The sequence below is a fragment of the Chlamydotis macqueenii genome, chromosome 3 (assembly GCF_036417535.1).
Source record: "Chlamydotis macqueenii isolate bChlMac1 chromosome 3, bChlMac1.mat, whole genome shotgun sequence".
In the NCBI taxonomy this organism is placed as follows: Eukaryota; Metazoa; Chordata; class Aves; order Otidiformes; family Otididae; genus Chlamydotis; species Chlamydotis macqueenii.
In genome coordinates, this window is record NC_141558.1 from 114,122,674 (window position 1) to 114,141,201 (window position 18,528).

Consider the following 18,528-nt stretch of genomic DNA (forward strand, 5'->3'; position numbering starts at 1 on the left):
GTGGAGAGGGAGGATCACCTTCCCTCAACTTGCTGGCAGTGCTCTGCCTAGTGCAACCCAGGCTTCTTTGCCGCAAGAGTGCACTGCTGGCTCGTGGTCAATTTGTTTCCTGCCAGAACCCTAGGTCCCTCTCTACAGGGATGCTTTCTAGCCACTAGACCCTAGTGTGTACTGGTGCCTGAGATTTTTCCTCTCCAGGTGCAGGACTGTGCCTTTCCCTGTGTTGAAGTTCATGAAGTTCCGTTCTGGCCAGTTCTCTGCTTAGTATTTCTCTGATTACTGTTAGCAAATACTACCTGGCAGACTTTTTTTTGGTGTCTGCAGCTGTAGCAAGGCTGAATTTCAAGTAGTTCAGCTAATATGAAACTGGACAAAGGAAGGCAAGAGGCAAAATGAAAAAGAAAAGATAAGCAAAAGGAAAAGAAACACTCAATGTGGAACAATCTTTTAATATTTAATATATTTTAACTTATTTTTCCAAAAATGTTAGCATAAAAGGGCTCATTTGCCAATCACTGCTTGATCAGGCTTGTCTATATCAATGTCTACAGCAAGAAGCATTCAGTAGTTTACTCCTTTTGATCCATTTCCTTCAATCTACTTTCTTCCTCCTTTTCCATGCAAAAGGAAGCCCTTCTGTAGAGTTTCTCTGTGCTTGGTGTCATTTTGGAATAGCTGTTCCTGAATTAGTCTGTTTGTGGCATATACTGCGAAATAAAAGTTCCTTCTTCAGGCTTAGCTTAAGCCATTTTTAAAGAGGCTTTTGTTTTTAAAAAGAGAAAATTACTGTGTCACCAAAGTAACTGGGAGCTTCTTGGGTAGATGGCCAGTTCCTAGCAGAAGCATCATTTGGTAACCTGAAACTCTGTATTTTCTATAGTTTTTGTTAGCGCTGCCTGTCTTCCTCTAACTTCAGGCCACAAGACTTGGCCTTTCACTTCCATGAGACTTGATCTGTCCAAAGATTGAGGACAGCAGGATGATTCCTAGGTTGCCTTTTGTATTTCAGTACAAATAAAGTAAGAACCCAAGAAGTGAGAGAAATATGGAAGGTCATGCTTATGTAGCACTTACCATGTTTGTCAGGGACAGGTAGACCCTCCAGCTGAGGTGTAGGCTTGTTGTTTTTAAGTTCTCCACCTTTTTTGACCTCCAGTGTACCACCTCTTCACGATGCACACTAACTTAATGAGTAGGAGAGGAAAAGGGGCTTATGCCTCTACCTCAGAAGTCTGAATTCGCTTTTTCTTCAAGTTCTACTGGTGTACATAAATGCACCTCTTTTCCCAGCTCAACTATCTTACCCTCTGCAATTGTCAGGTCAGCTTATTTCAAGGGAAGGGCTACTTCTGTGCTACTTGCTCAATGCACTCAGGACTCTGTCTTGAGTCCTCATTCGTTCTTCTTGCCAGCCCTTTGCATCCATCCTCCAAGTGCTTTGCAGAGGTGATTATATGGGCAGCTTCAATCTGGATCATTAAAATTGAGGTGGTGATAGAAGGATCTTTTACTGACCCTTACCAGTTCATTGAACAGTGTGTTAAGGAATGTGAGGTGCTGAGTAGACTGCTTTGTATGACCAACATTTTCGCTGTCAAAACAGCCGAGTGCTGAGCATGAGACCTGAACTACAAAGGACAACAGAGTGTTTCAAAAAATCAGAATATTTCGGGTTAGAAGGGACTTCAGAAGGCCTCTGCTGCAACTGCCATCTCAAAGCCAGATCAGCTGTGAGGTCAGGCCAAGCTATTCAGGGCTTTATCCAGACAGGCCTTGAAAACCTCCAAGGATGGAGACTATCTACCCTCTCTGGGCAGCCTGCTCCAATGCTTGATTGTCCTCATGGTGAAAAAGGTTTTCCTCGTGTTCAGTCAGAACCTTTCATTTTAATTTATAACCACTGTTCCCTATCCACTCCCTGTGAGGAACCTGGCACCGTTGTCTTGAAAACTTCCTCATCGGGTATCATAGTGCTCAAGGTAATTGTTTTCCATTGTTTGCTCATGAATGACTACTTGTATTTTGTTTAATTTTAGATAAATCCAGGACAGATCTGGAACAAGTACCTAAGGTATGGTTCCTGTGCACTCTAAGCTTTTATAAGGTTTTCTCACATGTAGTCTTGAATATATGAATGTACTGGGTTTTTTTAATAAAAATTTTGTCCTAGTTGATTACTTCAGCTGATTCTCAAGAGCATCAGAATTTACAACAGCTAAGAACAATCTGCTTTTTCTTTCTTTTTGTTGGTGGCATTGTTTCCTGTGGTCTTGATTTTTCTCTTCCTTAAAGTTGAATACAAATACCATTCATTCTTTCATCTTTAATAGTCTAAACTTCAGAGCTGGGAAAAATCAGCCACTCTGTGTTCTAAGAGGAAAAGGAAACTGAAGAGTTTGGTAGAAGCTTGAACATTGCTGAATGTACAACTTAGCGTTAGGTTTAACTCCTTGAATCCTTGAGCAAAGCCCTCTTGCGTATGTGCTTGCAGCATATATGGTGTGGGGTTTTTTTTGCGACAGATTGACAAAAGACTCAACTCTAGATTCCATTTCAGTCTGAAATTTTTTTTATAGGTACATTAAAAAGTCAGAGTGTTAATATGGGTCAGCATATCTGTGGCAGTCATGTAGATTGTTAATTGAATAGTTGTCACTGCAGTGTTTAAAGTCCAGGAAACAAGGATGTTTGAGTGTGATGTGATGCTATAGTCTATGTTGAACCTTTTAAAATTACACTTCATAAATACAGGGAAAAGGGTATTACTGTCTGCCTGGAAGCTCAAGGTTTGTACCAGTTTTGTCAAGTAAAAATGACATTATCAGAGGGAATTTTAGATTAATAGTTCTTCGAGATGAGTGGAGTAGGTGTTACTTGTTACCAGCTCTTTCTGTGATCAGCACATTTGCTGCACTGTGCTGAAGGAAATCAGCTTGAGGCCCTCTTCCCTCCCAGGTAACACTTGCTGCACCCTGACAGCTGTCTGGATCCTCAGTCTGGTAGAAGCCATGGCCCCAGAAATGGCCACATCAGCAGTAGTATGCACCTGCTATTGGAGAACATTTCCTCTGATCCTTTAGAGGATCCACTTGCAGTTTAATGCTACCTACATTTTCATCCTCAGGATATTTAGATCATCTTGGGTGGTTGAAAACCTTTGTAATTTTGGAGCTGTCACTTCCACTTTCAGGAATATAAGACTTTGTTAGATCACACAAGCTTTTAAGATGTAAAGTAAATCGGTTGTAAGGTCTGGAATGAATTTGTTTGCCTGGATAAATGAAAATTTGATTTTTGAAAAACAAATAGGGTCCCTGTTAGCTTCATGAGACAGGAAGTGTGTGTTAAACTGGGGAGGAAAATGTAGGGATGAGCGAGATGCATTTATTTATTTTGTTTTTCTGTTTCAGATTTTTATGAAACCAGATTTTGCCTTGGAAGATTCTTTAACATTTAATGCCGTTTTACCATGGTCTCATTTTAGTACTGCTGGTGGAAAAGGAAATCGTGATGCAGCTTCCTCCAGGTTACTTCAAGAAAAGGTACAACTTTGATACAAGATATCATTATCCATCACAGCTGTTACTACAGAGAAACTCCATTGCTGCTGTTCTGTCATGCTGCTTGTGACATCACTGTTGTGGGCTTTGTTACTCTTATTTTACATCAGGTTGCAGATTGTTAGTAAACAACGTGGGAAGCATCTTACTGAAAGAGAAATTTTTTCCCCTGCTAAATCTGTCTGTCAAATCTGGAAAAAAAAAATCTGTATATGGCGTAATAATTTGCTCTTCATGACCGCTAAAACATAGTGAAGCAGGTATTTATTGGGAACGTCAGAGATGTGGAGCTGTTTGGTAAGAAGGAAGAGTGATTCCATGAGAAGGGAGGCTAGAACTTGTACACTGTCTGTTAACACTGCTGTTTTCTTACATCTCAGAAAAAATCAGGATTCAAGGCACTGTGGTTTCTGTGCTAAAAGAAATACTAAATCCTAAGGTTTTGTATGTCAGGAATTGTCGTCTTATATGTCCTCTTATCTTTTGTTGTCATGTCATCTGCACTGAACCATTTTTGCAGAACGGACTTGAGTGCATTGGAGAGCAGGAAAGCAGAACTGTTTCTGTCATACTGGAAACAGAAGTCTTTACCTGGTCTTTTTTTTGTTGTTGTTGTTAGTTATAGTTTAGAGAATCCCATATTGAATCATTTTTATGGTGCAAAATGCTTACAGAAAATCTGTGTAATTTTGGAGTCTGTTTTCTAACTTTAATTTTCCCTCCTGTGTAACCTACTAAAGCTTCTTGTAGCTGAGCGGGTAGGGGGGAAGTAATGAAGTGCCTTAAGGAAAAAATAACATGAAATCTGGAAGATGTTTCCAAATTTCTTGGAGTTAGTCTTCCTGCTCTCCCTGCAGTCAGGAGGAAGAGACAGGCTCTGCTGGAGGCTAACTTGATCCTTCATTAGATTGTCTTCCATATCTAAAGTTGGAGGAATACTTCTTTGGAGTTTCTTGTGGCAGTTACTTTGTGAAGATGACAAAGCAGTGACTGGCATGTGCTTTAGACTCGCAAAGTAAGCCTGGCAGCAGCAGGATGGACACTCAACATGGACTTTGAGCGAAGGAGAGCGCTTTCTGATGCAGTGGAGTGAAAATAAGGCTTTGGATAGCTGAGAGCTGCGCTTCTTTGGAGAGGTGATAGAAATGCCTGAAGAGTATAAAACAGTTCTGTTGCCTCCAAAGCCACATGCCTGATAAACAAATTATTACGCTGCTTCTTGTTACTGAAACTGGCTGAATTTTTTTGTTTTACTTTTTAAAGGCTCTGAACTCCACGGGGTTTCCGCTTACCATGTGTAAATAGGCACCCTGCTACCACAATTATCCTTAGCTCCAGGCACTATTTTTCAACAGAATTTGGAAAATTCTACCTTAAGCACATGTACTTAGGCTGTTAGTGCTTTTGGACTGCTGCTGATCTACTTGAACAATTTCCTCCTGACAGTTTTTTCCTCCTTACCTCCTTCCATGTCTTACCCTACAGTGGAACTGTAAGCTCTTTGAGGCAGGTACTATCATTTTGTTCTGTTTGTTCTACTTTGCTTAGCATAGTGAAGGGACCTGGGGCATCTGGTTGGTACAATCACATAAATAAATGATCATAATAACCCTTTCTCTGATCCCTGTGTCACAGCCTGTCTCAGCTTTTCCTGTAGGCTAGGTGTGTCACAGCTGTTTGGTGGAGGATGTTTTTGATTGAACGTATTGCATAAAGATGGATTTGCATGTTGTGTAAATCCCCAGTGTTAAATACATGCAGGATGAAAATAACTGTAAGAAGGAAATGTTCTCCAGCTGATTTTCTTTCTGTCCCTGGATGGGCCTTTTGAAATTCAGCATGAGGTTTGAGTGCTCGGCACCTCCTAGAAACCAGGTCATCTGAGTATTAGCATTCAGATGAGCATCCTAATACCTCAGTCCTTTGAGTTTGCATATTCAGCATAAGCCAGAACACAGAGCTTTTACAGCTCAAATAACCAGGCCAACCCTGTCTGTTAACTGTTCGACATAAAGAATTTGAAGTTCAGGTTCTAAACGTGTAGACGTACTCTGTCTCTGGGAATCCCACAGTGCCAGTGTACATGAAATACGCATAATAGGAACTCCAGCTGGTTGGCAAAAAAAAAACTGCAGCCAGAGATATACTGAGGATTTTTCTACAAAGGAGATACTACAGCCTTTTAAATGACAGAGCCATTCCAAAGCCGTCTCATCAAGTATGATCAGGCTGCAGCTTCAATGATCCAAAGTACATAGCGTATTTGCATGCGTATACTGGTCTTACTTGCAAGCCAGTATCCAGAGCTGTCTCCTGGTCAGTGGCCATGTTGTGACAGTGCCGGTGTGCAACCGTGTGGTACAAAAGCTTGGGTACTTGAAAATTATTTGCTTTTCTGCCATGTAATTTTCAAGCAGGAAAGGTGTCAAGTTGGCCTTCCCAAAGTGATTTGGGATCAAACCACAATTAGTAGTTATTTGCTTGCTAATCTGACAAAAGGTTTTAATTTTTATTAGCAAAATTTCCTCATGATACGAGACAAATACCCTTAAAGTAGATTTGCATGGTGATAAACTTATCAAGTCATAACAATGCTGTTTGTTTTTCCTCCTTCATCCTCTTTCTAGCTGAGCCATTATCTGGACATTGTGGAAGTCAATATTGCTCATCAGATTTCTCTGCGCTCAGAAGCATTTTTTCATGCAATGACCTCTCAGCATGAGTTGCAGGACTACCTCAGGAAAACCTCCCAGGCTGTAAAATTACTTAGAGAGAAAATCTCCAAAATTGATAAAGTAATGTGTGAAGGATCGCTTCGAGTTTTAAGACTGTCACTCACCAGAAATAACTGTGTAAAAGCATACAATAAACTGAAGTTAATGGCTACTGTACACCAAACACAGCCCACAGTACAGTTGCTGCTATCTACTTCTGAGTTTGTTGGAGCTTTGGACTTAATAGCAACAACACAGGAGGTGTTACAGCAAGAGCTTCAAGGAATTCACAGTTTCCGGTAAGTAACCACCTAGGAAATTAATAAAATGCAAGAAAAGCTAGAATGTGTTGAGCACATAATGTTAGGTGAAGGGATTTGTTTTACCTTTGTTCATATTTGGAGAATGTAGTAAAGGTACAAAATGTGAGTGTGGCATAAGCAGTGTGCCAGAGATAATGTAGGGGAGGGGGATGAACTTTTAACATCTAGGTACTTTGTACTCCGTTCTTGTCTACAGGTGGTTTAGGGGTGCAGAGATGAAAGCCAGGCAGTGGCTGGACCTTCATCTTGCAGGGCTTGTAGCCCACAGCTGAGAGATGTTTTCCAGGTGGTGATTTGCAATCCCCATGCATGCAGCACCTGAGAGAGACAATTTGTCCTACACAGCTCCACCGAGGGCCACTGACCTAGGCATGTGGTTTTACAGGAATATGTGTGTGTTGAGTAGGTTGGCCTCTAGCCTGTGCTTGTGGTGGAAGAAGCTTTGCAAGCAAAAGCCACTGCAAAGCTATCAAACCAGGGCTCAAAATGTGGCCTGAGGTTGACAGCTGGTCAGATGGGACATGTTCAGCCGTGTCTGCTCTTGTGGAAGCTGTATTTGCAGTGGCCAGGGGCTGCTTTCTCTTGCTCCATTGAACTGAGGAATCCAGTTCTGTGAGCTGCTGAAGTGGTGAAGGGAAGAATCAGAGCAAAGGTGCTGCCCAAGCTGCTGTTTCTACTGTTTGGATTGATTTTTTTTTTTTTCACCAGTGTTTGCTGCAGTGATGGGAATTAGCGAGTCCAAGGTTCTGTGCCGGCTGCTTCTATTAACAGCAGATACTTAAGAGTTGCAGTTGGGAGATGCCACTGTGCTGGGCGAGATCCTTTGTGATATGCAGGAGTATCAATACAGCAGAATCCTTTCAGCTGATATAAAATAAACTGTCGTAACTGTCATATACAGTTTAAAAGTGTTGCATGCAAAGCTGCCCCTGTGGTATGACACTAGCAGAAGCAGTGTATGTTATATCAGCTCCGAGACTTGCATCAGCCAGTTGAGGAGCCGTACACTTAGTTTTGTAAGTTGATACTGGAGGTCTTTTTGTTTTGTTTAGAGGTTATGTGGTTCCTGCAACCTGGTGGTTCCCAGTTTGCATAATAAAAACCATGGTTCTTGCTCAATAACTGTAATATGAATGTTCAGGACTTTATACAGTTACTGCTTTTGTCCGTCTGTTCAGATGAGCCCCTCTTCTAACACCCCTTCTGGCTTGTTTGTAAAAAGACTCAAATTTTGTGTAGAAAACATCTCAAAAAGTCTTTTTAAAAAACAAATACATAAAATATTTTTAAAGAGCTAATAAACTATTGGGAGGAAAGTTATTAGAAGCTGTTAATCTTTTTCTTTTAGCTTAGATAGTCCATCTTTAGGCTCCACAGTGCCATTTCTTTCCTCTTTACTATTCCTTCTCTCGACCGCTTGATGATGGTGCCCAGCCCTTGACTGAGTCACATTTGTGTTTACCTTGATGACAGTGAGTTCTACAACCCCATGACAACATCAGTCAGAATTAGTTGTGTTTTGCAGTCAAGTACCCTTCGTGCTACATCAGCAGAGTGTAGTTCTGCTGTCGTTGTGATTAGTATATATGATGTCCCACAAATGTGTCTTTATTTTAAAATTACGCTCAGATGTGGAACATATTTGCAGGCAAATATTGATCTTGTCTGTAAAAAGTGATTTCTGTGAATAACGCTGGTTGGTTGGTTTAATAGAGTTAAAAATAGTGATGGGAGTGGGCAATGTCGCCTCTGATTTGGATATTAAAGGTTCAGAAAGGTAAGTTAAATGCAACCAAAGTCATCACCCCCACCAGCGATGCAAGTGCAGTTGAAAAGCCCGGCACAGTTGTTCCCAAGTCTCACAGTGGCCGATGTTGTCTGGAGAAATAATGTGCTTTAGAATTTGCTTTTGAACAGACAGCTTTAAACTGAGTTATGTCACGGAGTCATTCAACGTAAAGCAGTAAGAAACCTATTCAGGTCATCAGTATACAAAAATTATTCTCTTCTTCTCATGCTATATGCAGAAAAAATGTAATTTGATTCTAGTTGTAGCAAAAAATGAAAGCACCTTAATGATGCTGTGAAGTAATAAATTGGTGTCTTTAATCTAAGTTAGGATCCCCAGTGATCAATGTATCAGTCATAACTGTATTATTGTTGCTTGCTGCTGCTATGGGATAGAATTAAAGTTTTAGCACTCTTTAACCTTTCCAAGTTAATCTTTTTAACTTTACAAAAAATACTGACTTGTTAACTAAATTACATATCTGTACTGACAGATTTTAGATTGTTTTCACAATGCTTGTTGGGATGATGGAGATCTGGTGATTTTTTTTGCACAAGTATGTTGACAAAGTTTCTCTAGCTGCACAACTTTTCAAGACTGGTCGACGTTTCTGACGTGAGTTGTGGTTCTATGTGACAACAGTCTGCAAAATATGGTTTAAAATCTGCAAGACATGGAAAAATATTTTTAATTTAGAGTAGCATAAAAATGGCAAATTTGAAAACTCTTGTAATGTAAAGCTATTACTGTATCTTAATCATGTGAATTAAATCTGTGGCCACATCAAAAGGACTGAGTATTCCTCAGTTCTGGTTCTGGCTCACTTCATTGGGAAGAGAGTTACTCGGCACCTTCCAAAAAAAAAAAGCCCTCCATCAGTATTCAAGTCCATGTTTTACTGCAAGGTGACAGTGCATCTGAAAAATGCTCCAAGGAGTGAAAGATTTTAGCCTCCCATTAAGCCAGCATTGATTGCATGGAAATTACCTGCTGGGTGGTTATTTTCTTCAACTGTGAACTAATGATTCATTTTCAGGTTGATTATTTGGCTCATCTCTCAATGGCTGTTTTTCTTAGGCATCTTGGCTCACAGCTTTGTGAACTGGAAAAGCTGATAGATAAAATGATGATTGCAGAGTTTTCAACTTATGCTCGCAATGACTTAAATAGACCCCTAGAAGATGATTGCCAAATTGTAGAAGAGGTATGTCTGTTATTGAAATAAATTGTCTGATGAATATGTTTGCATCTTTAACATACTTAATTAGCACGAACTAATTCACTCAGGTCCCTAGTAGCAACATTATAATTTTATATTATTTCTTTTCTCATCCAGACTTCCCCTCGCTCTTCTTTTTTTTTTTTTTTTTTTTTTTCCTTGATAAAATTAAATCATTGTAAACTTATGGAACTGCAATCCAGTCCTGCTATTTTTTCAAAATAATCAGTTCTCTTTTCTCTGATGAAATGTATACTGAGTTCTCTTCATGAACCTTAACATGTAAGTGGGAAAGAACATGGATTCTCATTCCTACTTGACTTTAAAATTTCAATTTTGCAGTGAAAGCTGGTAGTCGTATGTTGTTCTCAGTCTCCCTATGCATTTATGGGCGCTTATATCAAGCGTATGGTTGCCCTGAATACATGCATCGTTATGTTTGTATGTATATATATTCCTTGTTCCTCTGAAGAGCATAAACATCTGAAGATTAAGTTATTGTGATTGTTTTCTAGCCAGGAAAAGATTTTTCTGGATTTTGCCTGTGCTATTCTTCAGTAATTGCTGGACCCCATTAACTGTTTAGTCTTGTTTCATCCATAGGTTTCATGAAATATAGCGAATGGCGATAGAACTTAAATATTCCCATTTCTGCCCTGTAGTTTCTTCCCAGGTCCGTGCTCCAATGTGACAGCTTCTCACTTGTGCTAGTGCAGTTGTATTTAGTGTTATTTTTGCTCAGGGTAAGGAAACTCACTAATTTTAGAAATATCCATGTTTTTAAGCATAAGTAGATGAGCACAAGGAACAGGCATGAAAGAGGCTGGGAGGAAAGGACTCTGTTAGCTGGTGTTCCCACAGGAAACTTCATGTAGTTGAATTGTGGCATTAGTCTCAAGGTGCTGAACTTTTACTGCTGTGCATTTTTTTAAAATGTTTTATTGTCCTCACTGTGATATTTTTAGTGTGTCTTTTTTATTTTCTTCTCAATAGGAGAGACTTGTATCACTAGTATTTGGACTTTTAAAACAAAGAAAGCTAAATTTTTATGAAATATATGGAGATGAAATGATTATTACTGCAAAGAACATAATTAAACAGGTAAGCCAAACACTTCCAACGTATCTGACAAGGTTGCCTCAACCCATTACAAATTATTTTTTAAGTAGTAAGAATAACTCTGATGAAGATTTTTGGTGCTGATGGTCTCTCATTTAGAATAGCTGGGCTTGCAGGCACTAAGGACTTCCTGAAGCACAGAGGTCTGTTTGCAGAAAAGACCTTCTGGAAGGAGTAGGTGGCACAAGTACACCAGATCACAGCTTTCTCTGTATAATTATCATTGTTCTGTATCCTCTGATTTTAGCTTAGTTTTTTTTCTTTCTCTTAACACACAGCTTTCCTGAATAGTATAGTTGTGTCCTAGCACTCTGTTTCAAACTTTAAAAAACCCCAAAAAACAAAAAAACCCAAACCACCAAACAAAAAAAAAACCAAAACACCAAACACAAACAAAACAGGAAAAAACCCCACAGCTCCCCCCAAACAAAAAACCCAACAAGTTCTTTGCATAAATATGTAAAAGAGAATCAAAAAGCTTCCCAACTGAAACAAACAAATCCTCAGCAAATGCTGGAAGAAAATACTACTTGCCTAAATGTTAGCACTGACATAGTATAGGCACTGATAAAAAACTGGAAAAATCCTCATCCTTTTCTAACAGGAAAAGTAAAAGTAATGAAGAAGGTAGAAGTACTTGCCTGTAGAAAAATATCTTAAAAATTAATGCTTGTCTGCAGTGCTGTGGTTGTTTGCCACTTAGGGTAGTGTATCTGTCTTTTTGCAAACTCAAAAGCTTTGTAGATAAAACCAGCTAAAACAAACCGATGACCACAGTTCAGATGACTTAGGGAAAAATGCATGGAATACTTTGGGCAGTGACACGATGGTTTGTGTTTACAGAGAAAAACTAGACTGAACTTTGGGTGTGTGTTTAGTATTTTTAATTTTCCTCATCTTGTTTGTTTGCGTGCATAGGTAAGAATATTGTGTAAGAGATGTTTTTCTCCCCTGAAGATACGTGATTATTTCAAGAGTCATGTTCTGATGTGTTAAGAGCCACCTCTGATCTGCATCTCAAAGGCTGGGAGATAGTCAGGTGGTGGGTTTGCCATGAGATGAAGACAGCCTCTCCAATCCTTGTAGTACGGCATGTTGTTCAGAGCTGTGTTGTGAACCAGATTGGGAAGCCAGCCTTTACAAGTCTCGATTTTTTATTTTTTTTATTTTTTTTTTACGGATTTTGTTTTAAGCCAGGTTGGCTCCCCAAATCCACTTCACATTGCAGCGTCACAGTTCTGTTGGTCTGGTTGTGCAGGGTGGGTATAGATAACACGGGCGATGTTGCTGGTAGATATTGTGGCAGAATAGAAGGCAGACAGTGATATTTGCTACTACCCCACCACTTCTTGCTTGTAAGGACTTGGCTATGGTGTGAGACCTTTCTCACTTGACCTCAATACAGTTTAAATTGTGTTAGGCACCTCTGGCTGCTTGTTCTCTCCAAGTCTGAAAGTGGTGGGATGGCGGGCTGCGTGTTTACCATGCTCACTGAAAGCTCAGTGGAGGGTGGGAGTGAGCACTATGTTCTAGTCATGCTGCATTACTGTAAGCCTGGAAAAACAAGGGTATACAACTGTGTGCAGCTGCTCTGGGCCTTGGCATAAGGCTTAACACAAAAAAAAAATCCCACCCCAAAACAAAAAAAAACCAAAACCAAACCAAAACACCCATGAATGAATAACACCAGGTTAAAATTGTTCATCTGCTTGTCAGTCTTCATTGACTTTTCACTTGCCTGTCTCAGCACTTATGAGGAGGCTTTTTTTTTTCCTTCAGGTTGTCTGCTTAATCAGATAATAGGCAGGTAGTGCTCCCTGTTTTCTGTTCATTTTTGGTCATAAAGTGCTTTTTCCATTCTGCTGGGAATATTTGTCTCTATGCTGTGATTTTTCAGGTGTTACCTCTGCACAGTAATAGACGAAGTTTAATCAACTTCCAGTGTAAGTTTCTATTAAATAGGGAAAAGAGGATCAGAGTATTTCTGTGTGGTTTGTAGAACATGTTTGCATTGTGGCCTATTGTCTCAACTCTTAAAGATAATTTTCCTTAATAAAGAAAAGCGTTTCCTTCCCTTGTCTCAATTGTGCTTCCTGGTCAAATACATTGCTAGGCTGTTCTGGTCAGTACTTTCGTAGCTCTTTAGTGTCAGGCAGGTGGAAGAGCAGATGTTTTGTAAGCACTGAACACACTGTCTAGTTCAATAACAACATGTGTTTTTAAGAAACTTCTGTATTGACCACCGTTACTCAAAATGCGGGTAAAATCCATGTAGCTTGAGGTGGTATCCATCAGTCACCATTTGGATTGTACATATTCACTTAAAGGCAAGATGAGTTAGTATGCTACTGACTCATTTAGTCAGGTTATTGATTGACATTTGGGAGAAAACCTCCAATTCAGTCTACATGGAGTTGGTTTGTACCTAGGGCTTACAAGTAATGCAAAAAGAGATGAGTGAACAAATTGCTATAAAACAATAGATATGTTTGGAATGAAGACTGACTGCTTTGGAGACCTGAAGAAACTGGCCAGTTTTGTGTGCACCAGTTGAAGAGCAAATGTCCTTTGAGGAAAGGCCACAGCGTATCAATAAAGATGTGAAGAAATCTGGGGACAGAGGCAGGCAGTGTCCTGGAGGTGAAGAGGAGGACAGACAGACAGCAAATAGTATGTCTGCTAGGAGGGCTGTTGAAGCCAGGTCTGCCTAAACGGTTGAAAGCACAGGACTGTAGGGGTATGCTTCCATGCTTCCCTGGTGCTGTTCCTTCTGGTTTAGGTTAGTTCCCGAGTCCTGTATTTAAAGGAGAAAAAGAAGTCAACCAACATTTTCCAAACTCAGTCACTTTGGAAAGGAGAAGAATATGACTTCTGTTCTTAAGTACCTGATTCGAGAGGCATTTCTGAAATGATGCTTAGCATTCCTGCTCAGAAAAGCAGGTCCCTTTGAGATGGAGCCAGTGCTTCGTAAACACTTGGGAACATTTTGACCATCTGTATTTTGCAAATAGATGTTTGGGGGGGTTGGTTTTGGGGGTTTCTTTTGGGTTTTTTGTTTGTTTTTAGAGAAACAAGTGTTAAATGATACAAATGTGTCTTTCAGTTATTGTTTTACTTTTCCTTTTATTTAACTTGAGGATTATTGTGTATGTTATGAAACTCAGCAGCACTTAGAAGGAAGCTAAGATCTTTTTTTGTTTTGTTTTTTCCCCTTTAAATTTGACAGTGTGTGGTTAATACGGTATCGCAGATAGAAGAAATAGATACAGAAGTGGTTGTTAAGTAAGTATACAGCCAGATTTTTTTTTTTTTTGTGGTGGGTGGGGATTAGGATATGGATACATCTTAGCATAGATTTATTTACTGTTCTAATTTGCGCTTAAATTTCCCTGTAAGTAAGGATTATCCTTCTCTTTCATATTAAGCCTCTGCTTGTGTCCAACTGCATGAGAATATTGTGTGTTCCCCTTCTCATTCAGATTCTAATATTGCCTTAAACTTAGCTTTGAAATAAATATTAAAATTCTGTGAATCTTACCGCATGGAGCTTAAACTATAGGCATATATCTCTTAATTGCTTGAAGACGTTCCCTACTGTTATAATCTGGGATTTTGTATTAAAACGTGTCAGTAGTTCAGTACCTCCTGCATGAACGAGAATAGGAGCGATCCAGAGAGGAGATCAGACAACTTCAGCCCTAGGAATGGTCCGGCAGGAACCTCACAAAGCCCAACAAAGGCAAAGTCGTGTGTCTTGGAAGGAGCAACCCCTTGCAAGAGGAGAGACAGGGGTTGGCTGGCTTCAGAGCAGCTTTGCAGCGTAGCACCTGGGGGTCCTGGTGGAGAACTGGTTGGCCATGGGCCAGCAGCGTATCCTTGCAGCTGCAGCCTGGGCCATGTTAGCATAGCCAACAGGTCAAGGAACAAGAAAGACATTGAGATCCAGCAGAGGCTGGATGAGGGGGGTTGGTTGAGGGCTGAAGCATGGAGTGTAGGAGGAGCAGCCAAGGGAGCTGGGTCCCTCTCCAGCGTAGGGAGGGGAAAACAGAGGGAGAACTGTCCACAGCTGTAGCCCATGAGAGGGTTATAGTGGAACTGTAGACACACTCAGACTCCTTGGAGGCCTGCAAGGGAAGGACAAGGGACAATGGGCACAAGGTGGAAGATGGGAAATGCTAATTGAATCTTAGGAGAAATGTGCTCACTGTGAGGATGGTCAAACACTGCAACAAGGGCCCAGAGAGGCTGTGGGATCTCTGTCCTGGAACATAGTCAGGCCTTGACTGGTCAGGGCCCTAAGCAACTTCATCTAGTTGGATCTGCATTGAGCTGGGGTTGGACAAGGCACCTTCAGAGGTCCCGGCTCCACAGACCAGTGCCAGCTTCTGTTTTTCTATAGCTCTACGATTCGTTTGCCTCAGGAAAAGATTACCCCAAGATAATAAAAGCAGACCAGTTGATAAAGCAAAGTGAGTGGCAGAATCTACATGGGATTCATACCCAGACTGGGAAAAGACTGGGCACAGGGTCATTTTTAAACATTGGGTATTTGGTCACCATTCTCCAATGCTTACTATTCTGCAATTGGGTCCTAACTGTGTGTTACAGAGTTTAACTTTTGTTCTGTCAATGACTTTTCTGCCCTTTGCCACGAACAGCTGACTTGCACTTTAATAGCAGAAGTGGTCTCACTGCAGTGCACCAAAATGGGCTTAATAACGTGGCTTTTGTAACACTTGCAAAATATTTTCATTTAGTTTTTTTGTAATGTTTGGTTTTTTATATGATTTCTAAAAATGTTATTAACCTCCCTCCTTTGTTGGAAATACGTACTTATCCCAGGGAAAAGAGCATTATGTCCTGGAAAAAAACTAAACAGTAAATGTGAGGCTTTCATTTTTTTAATATAATCTAGTTTTATATACCTCCTTCCCCATTCCACTTGCATACATTGTGTTCATCATAACTGTTCTTCAGGTGCTGTCGTTCCACCAGAGAAAAGTCTCCACAGTTTTCCTTATATTTAGAATTCAGTTTAAAGCATGTTTTTTTTCCTTTATGTGCTAGTGGCCAGTAACAATTTGCTGTTTACTGAATGCTGCTCTTTTCTTAGGCTTGCAGACCAGATGAGGATGATGAATTTTCCTCAGTGGTTTGATTTACTGAAGAATATTTTTTCTAAGTTTACCATCTTCCTCAAGAGAATAAAGGTATGACACTAATTTACCAAGAGCTTCACATGGTTCAGGCATGAAATGGAATGAAGTTACTTTCCATTTGAAGTCTTAAGGTGTTGGTTTTGCTTATAGAGTTCAAACTTCTGATTGAAAGGTTACGTGAATATCGGCATCCAGGGCAAAAATGATTATTGCTAACAAAGAGAGCAGTGAGAGCAGAGATAATACCTCTTGTTGCATGATTACATCAATTTCAGGCTGCTAGGGATTAGGACAGAACTTTTGTATGTGTTAGATTGCTCCAAATGAGGTTTCTTTCACCACTCTCAGAAGCATCTGATACTGGTTACTGTCAAAGACGAACGAGTCTGCCTCTGAATGGTAATTATACAATAGAAAATAAAGCCAGGATTTAGTTTTATTTCGTGGGTAAAATAAAATCTCTTTCTAGTGCAAGCTTGTGGCACAGAGTTTTGATTTTTTTTTTTTTTTTTTGTAATAAAAGCTGTATTTGATTCTAGGCAACGTTAAATACTATCCGTAGCGTGGTTTTCTTGGTTCTAGACAAGAACCAAAAAAACAGAGACCTGGAGGACACCTTACAGAAGAACTCTGCTAAAGACAGTGCGGTGGACACAGAAGTGGCTTACCTGACTCATGAAGGCATGTTTATAAGTGACGCGTTCAGTGAAGGGGACCTCCCGCCTGTAGCAGCTGATACTACCTCTCAAAGAAACGCTTCCCCAAACAGTGAGCCCTGTAGCAGTGATTCGGTCTCCGAACCAGAGTGCACTACTGATTCCTCATCCAGCAAAGAGCAAACGTCGTCCTCTGTTACTCCAGGGGCAGTAGAGATGATGTAAGTAAATGTCTCAACTCTGCAATGTGTCAGAAACAAGGTGTTAAGGCAGTTGTTTCTGGTGACGCTGTACAAAAATTACTTTGGAGGAATGTACTTTTATAGGTAAGTGAAGTGGAATGGCTCTCTACCATTGCCCCTAGAGACTGCCCCCAGACTGTGCTGTTCCCAGCTCACCTTTGTTTCATTTATTTGCCTTGCATCCACCTCTGTGTGTAGTGGTATGGGTACTGATTATGTCAGTTCTTAAGAAAAAGGTCCCTTCTCCATCTGTTCTACTGGGGAGCCTTCTTCAGAGAGCAGGAGAGATGCTATCTAGTGTACATGAAAGACCGAAGCAGGCAGAAGCATCTCTGTTCCCTGTCCATATTCCCTATGACTATTTTTTTCATGGGTTTTTTAAGCTGGCTTCATGGAACACACCTTAATAAATTCTAGAGAAAAATCTGCTGTTCGTTGCCAGCTATTTGACTTGCATGGTTAAACAAATCCACCTCAGTGCTTTGGTTGACTGTTGCCCTGTGGTGCTCCAGACTTATGAGTTTTTTGGCAACCTTTTTATGCATACCTTATTTATGACTGGAAGTCAGAGCTGCCTTTTTAAAACAACCAGACATAGAGTGTTTGGGACTCAGCCATGAGCCCCTTCAAAAGCCAGCATGTCTGGATACAGAGTTTTATGAAGCAAATTTGAAATACCACTTTGCTACCCTGCTGAAATATGGAAGATAGCAAGTGCTTGCTCACTCTAGCTGATAGGTACTCAAGTGTCTATGCTTGTGTGTTTAATCAGCTGTCAGTTTTGATAGAGACCTTCCCCCTCAAATCACAGTGCTGGCTGAAGGAGATAGATTTAAAATAAATACCTTGTGCATAAAACAAATTCAGGCCTCTGTATGTCCAAACATCTGTATGCTGGAAGATAAATGCAATGTGGAGTCCAGGGTTACAGTGAAGAGCAGGAAAGAAGAGGGTTGGATCCCAACTGATCTGGAGCACTTTGCCAAGTTAGCTGAAAATATACCACTCAGAGCTTTCGAGCAATAACGTTTCTGAGAGTGGTTGCATAACTTTGTTCTAAAATGAACATGCTTCATCCCTCTTTTGGTTTTCTTTGCACCTCTGCTCTGTGTCTGGAGCAGGCTGATAAAATTCATAGAACAGTTAGGGTTAGAAGGGACCTTTAAAGGCCATCTAGTCCCTGCTCCTTGCAGGGGGGTTGGACATCTCCAACCAGATCAGGTTGCTCAGAGCCTAGTCCAACCTGGCCTTGAATGTTTCCAGGGATGGGGCATCCACCACCTCTCTGGGCAACCTGTTCTGTTTTTAAAATGACACAGTTACGACAATGTTAACCCAGTTGCTGCTCTGTAGCATCCTGGGTTTTCTGTCTGCTCCCATACTGTCAGCCACACTGGACCAAAAAAAAGGTTGTTATCTTAACTAATTATGTGAACAGCAGAGCTGTGCTACATGCTAGCCTCAAAACAGCAGACAAATCAGAAAAGATTTATTAAAAAACACCAACTTAGACTGAAGTTTTAAGAGCTAATAGAATGACAGCCCCTAGATGAAGGTGGTGAGGAGTGCAGAGTATATTTTAGGCCTTACACTTGCCTTGGAAGAAAAATGCTGTGTTTTATCTGTCATATACTTGTGATGCTCAAGTATTTACAGGAGCTGGGTAAATTTTAGCTCAGTAAATGTTTTCTTTTAGACCATTAATATCAATTAAAATGTGGATTTAAAACAATATAAGGGTGTGCAG

The 18,528-nt window shown here is 40.4% G+C and overlaps 1 protein-coding gene across 4 annotated transcripts in view; it reads left to right on the plus strand.

Annotated features, from left to right (window-relative positions):
• The window catches only part of VPS54 (VPS54 subunit of GARP complex), a 53,866-nt gene that overhangs the window by 16,354 nt on the left and 18,984 nt on the right, over positions 1-18,528 (plus strand). For 2 of the 4 annotated variants that reach the window (XM_086743487.1, XM_086743490.1), the window contains 8 exons: positions 2,037-2,071; positions 3,411-3,542; positions 6,188-6,573; positions 9,464-9,590; positions 10,599-10,706; positions 13,951-14,006; positions 15,838-15,934; positions 16,423-16,760. In XM_086743487.1, coding sequence (XP_086599613.1) covers positions 2,037-2,071; positions 3,411-3,542; positions 6,188-6,573; positions 9,464-9,590; positions 10,599-10,706; positions 13,951-14,006; positions 15,838-15,934; positions 16,423-16,760 — 1,279 coding nt within the window. The remainder of the gene's footprint in view (positions 1-2,036; positions 2,072-3,410; positions 3,543-6,187; positions 6,574-9,463; positions 9,591-10,598; positions 10,707-13,950; positions 14,007-15,837; positions 15,935-16,422; positions 16,761-18,528) is intronic. The other 2 variants (XM_086743488.1, XM_086743489.1) reach the window with 1 other exon arrangement.